The sequence below is a fragment of the Vicugna pacos genome, chromosome 5, assembly GCF_048564905.1.
Source record: "Vicugna pacos chromosome 5, VicPac4, whole genome shotgun sequence".
Taxonomy (NCBI): domain Eukaryota; kingdom Metazoa; phylum Chordata; class Mammalia; order Artiodactyla; family Camelidae; genus Vicugna; species Vicugna pacos.
The window spans coordinates 79,407,799-79,415,463 of record NC_132991.1 but is presented as its reverse complement, the minus strand read 5'-3'; the positions used below and the strand labels follow the sequence as shown (position 1 = coordinate 79,415,463).

Sequence of the window (7,665 nt, the reverse complement as noted above, 5' to 3'; positions counted from 1 at the left end):
GCCCGTGTCACCGCCCCTCGCCGGGCCCGCGCTCCCCGGCTTCCTGGCGGTGCGGACCAAGAAGGCTCCGGGCGGGGACGGGCTGGGGGCGTCGCCGTCCCCCTCCCGACGTCGGAGGCACCCTGGGCAGAGCGGTGGCCAGGGCCGGGGGCGGGCGGGCGCCCGGCCGGATGGGCTGCACCGTGAGCCTGGTGTGCTGCGAGGCGCTGGAGCCCGCGCGCCTCTGCGGCCCCCAGGCCCCAGGGAGTCCTCCGGCCCCCGCGCCGCCCGAGTGCCTGGAGACCCCTGGTTCCACTCGCGCCAAGAGCGGGCGGCTACTGCTTCAGGTAGGGCGCTGCGGGCGTGGGTGGCGGGCAGAGCCCAGCTCACCTGAAATGGGCAAAGAGCCTCTCCAGGAAAGCGCTGCGCAGCGGTTGTGGCGCTCTGGAGCCAGGACCAGGTGAAGGGGCAGTTAGGCTGAGGTCTCACCTGGATCTCCTGAGCCCCCGGAAGGAGAGGGATGTAGGACCTGACCCTCAAAAGGGCAAATCTTTCAGGTATGGTTTTAGGAGCCACCTAAAAGGGGCAGGGCTGGACCTGTTGGGAAAGGCGTTGGAAGAGTGAATTTCCCCTGAGCCCATCCAGGGGTTGACTGTGTGTCCCACCGGTTTCTGTGGCCGTTGTCTCTGACTCGGCTCTGTAGCCAGGAGGGAGGGGGCCTTCTGAGTCAGGGAAGGTCCCATCAGAGTCAGGATCGACCTGAGGATGGTGGAGGAGCCAGGCCCTCACCCCTGTGTTCTCTGTTCTGGGTAAGTCTTAGAGCTTTGCAGGTGGGGACAGGCTGGTGCTGGGAGGCAAGTATTTGTTCTGGGCTAAGTGTCTGTCCATGAACCACCAGGCCTGGCATAGGTGTGGGCATTGGATTTCTCTAAGGAGGAGGAGGACGGGGAGATATTTGGGGTTACTAGGGACTAGATAACTCTGCCCTAGGTTCCCTGAATAATCCCAACCTACCTCTCTGTTTGGGGGCTGTGAGGGCTGCAGCCTCCCAAGATTTGTTTGCTGTGTGGGGTTTGGATTATACTGATGTCTTACATCCCTCCACCGGGGGCACACAGAGTTTGGGCAACTTAAAATTTATTGTGTGACCACATCCCAGCCCCCTTGTCGCCCTTCACTTCAGCAGCCAGTGAAGCCAGGGGTGTGTGTGTGTGTGTGTTCACCAAAGTGACCCCTCCACCCCACTTGACGGGTGCCCCTCTAGGACACAGATTTGTTATGTTTGTGGTTGTTCTCCGCAGTGCCAGGCATAGGGCTGCGCTTAAAAACCCAGCTCTCTGTCCTTCCTAAGCTCTAGCCTTAATCATCACCATGATGACCAGCCATGCTAAGGGACAGACTTGGTGGGATGCAGTTGTTGCCTGAGCCCTCTCAGTGGCTGCTGGTCCAGGGATGATCTGGATGGAGGCCAGAGCCTAACTTCGGGCCCTGGGGGTAGGACGAGGCCTGGAGGTGTCAGCTGGGCATCCCAGACTACTGCTTCTTGGTCTTGGCAGAGGGGCAGAGAGTGATGATGACAAGGCAGAACTCTTGGGCCCTTCCAGAGGCCATCAGGGCTCCTCCCCTGCCTCAGAGCTTCATGAACCTTTCTCTGTTCTTGAAGGTTTGGGGGGAAGTGAGTTCACAGTCTCCTTCCCTTATCTGTTCCTCTTTCAGATGCTTTCTGACTTTACTCTCTGTTGGTAGGTCTCCCTGCTTTCTCCACTCTGCATGCAGCCAGCCATGGGGTGGGTGCTGGGGGGCCACCTGAAGGTGGGTAGGGGCAGGGACAGGGACAAGCAGTCAGGGCTGAGATGGAGGAAGGAGCCAGGGGCACTGGCGGTGGGTGATCAAGGAAAGGGGAGAGGTGGGGGCAGGGAGTGTGTGTGTGTGGGCGTGTGACAGCCACAGGGACAGGCATGGGGACAAGTGTCTGTCTGCATTCGGATGAGCTGGTTTCTGAGTGGCCTCTTGAGAGAGCCTGGCGCTCACCCATGACTCACCCCTCCTTTATCTTCAGGATGAAACTCCATCCCAGTTCCAGCTCATGCTCACTGCTTCCCTGGCTCTGGGTCCTGCAGGGGACGCTGTTGCTGGCGGCTCTCTCCCCTTGCCGGGGTCCTCATTCATAGTGCAACCCTCACGAGACCTCAGCCACCCAGGAAAGGGCAGCCAAGCTGCCTATTGCCTCCCCAGAGGAGACATTTTACCACGTTCTTGTGTTGGATAAACATCTCTTGGGCTCCCAGCTCCCCCAGGAGTCGGGGCTTAGAAGCTACTTAAGCATCTGGGCTCCCAGCCAAGGCCCTCCCATTGACAGTCCTGCCACTGAAATGCCACCCTTTCTGCCACAGACACCCTCTCCCCCCTTCCCTAGGCCAAACTTCTCTCCTTGGGCCGCAAGCCATGTTCACATCCCGTCTCCACTTGCGGCCTTGTTCCTCCTCTCCCTGCTTTGGCAAACACCCTTCTCACAGGGCCATCTTGCTCTCTTGCAGCTGTGAGCTGTCCTCACTCACCCCCCTGAGCTGGCTGTCCCCTGCTCAGACCACACTGCCCTTCTCACTCTGGTGGCCTCTTTGTTCCCTCAGGCCCCATTTTCCACACCTCTCTCCTCCCTGGCTGGAATTTGTGGCCTGCGCCTCTTCTCGGCTTTGAGGAAGGTTGCCCACCTAGGCGCACAAGCCTCTAAGCTCCAGCTCTGGATTACTGAAGACCAGAGGTGTAAGCCCTGTCGGGTGGCCTCCTTAGGGTCCAATGGCAGCCCTACACTCCGATTCCTCCCTTGGTCCCACATAGCAGCCTGCCAGCCTCAGGAGAAGGAAAGGTGGGGCTTGGCACCCCTCCTGAGCATTCCTGCCAAACCTTCTCTGACCTGGGCGCCAAGGGGCCTGGAGGGCATCTCCAGGTGCCAGCCTCGCCTCCTTGCTCCCTGCCATATCCCAGGACAAGTGGGTGCTTGTTGGATGGTGGTGGGAGCAGAGGGGAGGAGACTCCAGGCTGCTTCTGCCGCCTCTCTCTGAAAGCCAGCCCCTGGGGTCAGTTCATCTGGCCTCTGCTCAATAGCCTGGAGCCCTACTGAGTTCAGGAGGTCCCTAGGGTTAAAGGTCCTGCAGCCTCCCCTGCATTCCTGTCATGGGGTCCTACACCTGTGATGGAAGTTCTGGGTTTCTAACCCCCTCTAATCACCTCTACTATGAGTTGAATTACTTCTTCATTCTCTTTCTCTAGTTATGTACAATCATAGACCCCAGAGCTGAAAAGGATCTTGGTTAGTGGTTCTGAACCTTGTGAGGTCAGATTCCTGTGAGAATCTGATGAAAGTTACAAATATTCTTGTTAGGGAAATTTATGTGGGCATGTACACACACAAACACTCAGACACACACACACACAGAGACACACACAACATCATGAACCCCCTCAAGCCCACTGAGGGTCTTGATTCTTACAAACCCTGTGTTTCACAAATGGGCACACTGAGGCCCAGAGAAGGGAAATGACTTTCCCAGGGCTACATGAGTGGTTGGCAGAGCCAGGACCACAACCCAGGTGTCCTGACCCTGCACGAGGGAAGTTTTGTTCTCAGAGGCAACTTTTGCCTTCCCCAGATTGCCTGCAAGATAGGTGGGCCTGACCATTCATTTATTCCAAACTTTTTTTCTTTTTAGTTTTAGGGTATTCATTACCTCAGTTTGTAATAGAATTTATTTCATTGTAAGTTTATGTATTTCTTAAATTTATTTTTATAAAGATATAATTGACATACAACGTTGTGTAAGTTGAAGGTATACGTGTTGATATGATGCATGTATATATCATGATGTGATTATCGCTGTTGTGTTAGCTAACACCTCTTTCATGTCACATAGTTATCATTTCCTTTTTGTGATGGGAACAGTTAAGATCTAGTCCCTTAGTCAGCAAGCACATTTGAGCACCTGCTGTAAGCCAGGCGTTGAGCTGGGAGCTGAGACTAGAGCAGGAATGCAGGCAGCCTGCGTTCTTGGCCTCAGAGCAGGTGTCAGTCTGGTGGGAGAGAATCAAGTGCAAACAAGTAATTGCACAAACGCGTTGTTGGAAACAGCACGATGGAGAGAAGTAGAGGATGTAATGAGAGCTACCGGAGGGATCAGATGCAGATTGGGAAGGCAGAGGAAGTGGCATTTAAACACGGCACCGAAGTGCAGGTAGAATTTAGTGAGACGCAGTCTGGGTTATGGGAACAGCACACGTGAAGGTCCTGAGATGGAGAGGAATTGGGAGTGCCTACAGAACTTCACAAAGGTTTTCTCTGGCTGCTGCTGGCTCCTCCTGAGCTCTGCTGTCTGTGTGGGGTGTGTAGGGGTGGATTGCAAGGGGTGAGGGGCAAAGCAAGGAGACCTGGGGAGGTGGTTGCTGTCATGGGGGTGGGGATGATGATGGTTTGGGTTAGCGAGGTGACTGGCCATAGAGAGGGCTCCCTGAGGGTGAGGCCAAGACTGATTCAGGATGAGAAGGGACAGGACGTGGAGATGGCTTGGAGGTGGGGTGAGAAGAAGTGGGGGGGCAAGGTGAAGATGACTACTTTCATCTTACAAAGACCAGAACTGGTAAGGCTTCATCAGGCATTCCTTCATTTTAGTTTAGTGAAGTATTTCATAAATACAGAAAAGTGGGCATGCTTTCCACAAACTGAACACGCCCATGTGTCCATGTAAACAGGATCAGCCAAGAAATAGCACATTGCCTGCACCCAGAAGTCCCCCTTCCTGTCCCCTTCCAGTCACTAATCCCCCTCTGAGGGTTATTCATTCTCCTGACTTCTGCCAGTATAGATTTACTTGTTGTAGAACTTCTTATAAAGGGAGCACATCTCATGTGCTATTTTGTGCCTGACTTCTTCTGAGCAACATTGTGGTTGTGAATTTCATCCACATTCTTGAGTTTGGTTGTAGTGTCCCTTCTCACTGCTGCACCGTGTTCCACCATGTGAAGACATCAGTTCTGCTCTTGACAGGCATTTGGGCTGTTTCCAGTTTGGGGCTATTGCACACAGTGCGGCTGTGAGAATTTTCGTGTGAGAGGATCCTGTGTTCTAGTTTCTGTCCGGTAGACGTCATCCCTCTATTTTAGTGGTGTCTCTAGAAGACTCAAGCATCTCAAGAATTAGAGGCATCATCCCACAAAGGGAGCACTTCATCATCTTGGCAACGGACATGGGAGACATCCTGGGGAAGGGGAGGATTCCTAACTCTGTAACATGTCCCTCTGTGGTGTCTCTTCTCATCTTGCCACCCTCTTCCCCCACGTGGGGCTAAGGTGTCAGAGGGGAAGGAGGAAGAAACCCTAGAGGTCTGTATTCAAGTAAGGGTGGGTGGGGGTGGTCAGCTGACTACCTGTCTCAGCCTTACCCACTCTCTGGGGGCAGGCCTGGGTCCTGGTGTGGGTCAGGAGTGTGTGAGGCTGAGAAAGGGCCCACACCCTCTAGTCCTTCTCTCTTTCCTGAGGGCAGGAAGCCAGCTACAGCCTCCTAGTTTGATGTATGAACTTGCCAAGGGCCTCTGGCACCAGGACAGAGTGCCGCGCCAAGGGCAGGCAAGCCAAGGCAGCCCCTGGAGGGGCAGCAGCCCAAGAGTGGGAAGCAGAGGCTGCCATCTGCAGGGAAGCCAAGCATGGGGAGCAAAGGAGATTCAGGTGATGCTGAGGGGCCAGGTCCCCTTGCTGTCTGTCCCAGAGCCGATTGCTTTTGGCCCGTCCCCAACAAGAGACCCTAACCCTGGTGCTTTCTGCCAGCCCCTCCCTCTCCAAGCCTGAGTAGCCGTAGGGCCCAGAGTAGGAAGCTGGGTCTCCAAACCCACCCCAGAAATAGGGGATGGAGAGACCTCAGCTTTAGCGTTCCTTTCTGGCCAAGCAGAGGAGAGTGTTGGGGTGCTTCTGGTGATGCCTGTTTCCCTCATAAGTCTGTAAGCCGGTGTTTTCAGGCCAGAGCCAAGGTCTGGAGAACTTGATATCCTAGGACGTGTACCGTATAGATGCTCAGTAAGGGTTACTCAGTGAGTGGATGGATGGCGAGAGTGGGGCAGGGAGAGACCCCAGGGAAGGAGAGAGAATCCAGGTGGAGGCCAGGCACAGGGCATGGTGTTGGGAAGCTGTGGCCTGCTGCTTTTCTGCCTGGGAAGCTGTGGTCTCTCCTCCAACTTAGGGCTCCTCTTGGCACCCAGTGGGTGGGCACAAGCGTGGGGATAGTAGCTGGGATGAGGCCACCTGGGTCAAGCTCAGGCATGACTGGAGGTCAAATAGGAATGTCTGCAGGGTTGGAAGATGTCCACTGACAGCAGGCCTTTTTGAGATCTGAAGAGTGTGGGAAGGGAGGTAAGACCCTGGTGGTTGGCTGGGGCCGGCAGTGGGCGGCGGTCACAAGGAGGCCATTGCTGGGGGCTCTGTCCTCCGGCCTCAGCTGAGTTAAGCCGGAGAGCTCACCTGGGGGAGAGGCGGCTGGCTCTCTGCCTTGTCCCTTTGGCTCATTTCACCTGCTGCCCAGCCCAGACGTTACTCCCACGGAGATCGGGCAGGGGACAGGCCTGGCTTTGTTGGGACCCTGAGACCCAGGCTGGGCCTGTTGGCTTTGCCCTGGAAGGGCTGGAAGATGAGGAATGGAGGCGATGGGGAGGGATGGAGATTCCTGGGACCCAGCGCTGTGAGCAGACTGGCTGCTGAGTTCCTTGGCTGCCACCTCTGGCACACCCTGGTCACATGCCTGAGGGGGCGAGCTGGGGATGCTTGGCCAAGGTTGGCAAGAGGTGGATGGGTCGGAAAGTGCCCCAGGGCCACATTCTCCTTCCTCTTCTGCTTCCTGTTGTCCAATAGCTCAGCCCATCCCTGCCCTGGGGAGGTGCGGTGCTCTTTCTTGAAGGATCAAGATCTTTGGGTCCAGAGTTGGCTCTCCTCCTGATCTCTATGCCTCATTTCCGCCTTCTTTCTCTCCTTAAATCTCTCTTATGCTCTAACTGTTTCTTTCTGTGTCTGACCTGCCCACCCCTTAGGAGTTTCAAGTCCCTTTTCCAGCCTCTTTCTTCCCCTGAAAGGCAGGAGGCAGGGATGGATGGCCTCTCCCTCACAGAGGAGGCACAGAGGAGTAGTGGTTACACGAGTGGCCTTCTGAGTTAAACTAAGTTTGACTTTGGGCTTTGCCATCTCAGGGCTGTGTGTCACTGAACATATTATGTAACCTCTCTGTGCCTTGGTTCCATCTGCTGCCCTTAAAAGCACGTAGGACGGTGTGGGGGATATCGACAGCATTTAATCAGGAGTAGCTGTTGTTGCTGTTTTTATAGTTATTGAGTGATTGTATTAGTTCAAGTCCTCTGAGGAACAAGCTGGGCTTAAATGTGTGACGATTTTATTAGAGGAGATGCTTGAGTGAAAGGAAGGAGCCAGGGAAGGATGGGAGAGCCCTCAGATGGCAACGTGAGTCTGACCTGAGTGAAGGGGAGGCAGAGGGAGTGAGAGTGGGATGCAAGTGTCCTAGACCTCTGTGCTGTCGAGGGAGAGTTCAGCAAAGCTGACAGGAACCCAGGAACCAAAGTTGACCGAGTCGGCTCACCCCCAGGAACAGGCCTGTCTTAGAATCGCTTTGACAATGGCAAGGAGCAGCCCGAGGGAGGT

The 7,665-nt window shown here is 55.2% G+C and overlaps 1 protein-coding gene across 4 annotated transcripts in view; it reads left to right on the top strand.

The window, feature by feature from the left end:
• The first annotated feature begins 153 nt into the window (after positions 1-153).
• Positions 154-7,665, top strand: part of TNS1 (tensin 1) — a 216,275-nt gene continuing 208,763 nt past the window's right edge. For 2 of the 4 annotated variants that reach the window (XM_072961627.1, XM_072961617.1), the window contains exon 1: positions 154-326. In XM_072961627.1, the coding sequence (XP_072817728.1) occupies positions 171-326 (156 nt within the window). In that variant the 5' untranslated portion in view covers positions 154-170. The other 2 variants (XM_072961624.1, XM_072961622.1) reach the window with 2 other exon arrangements.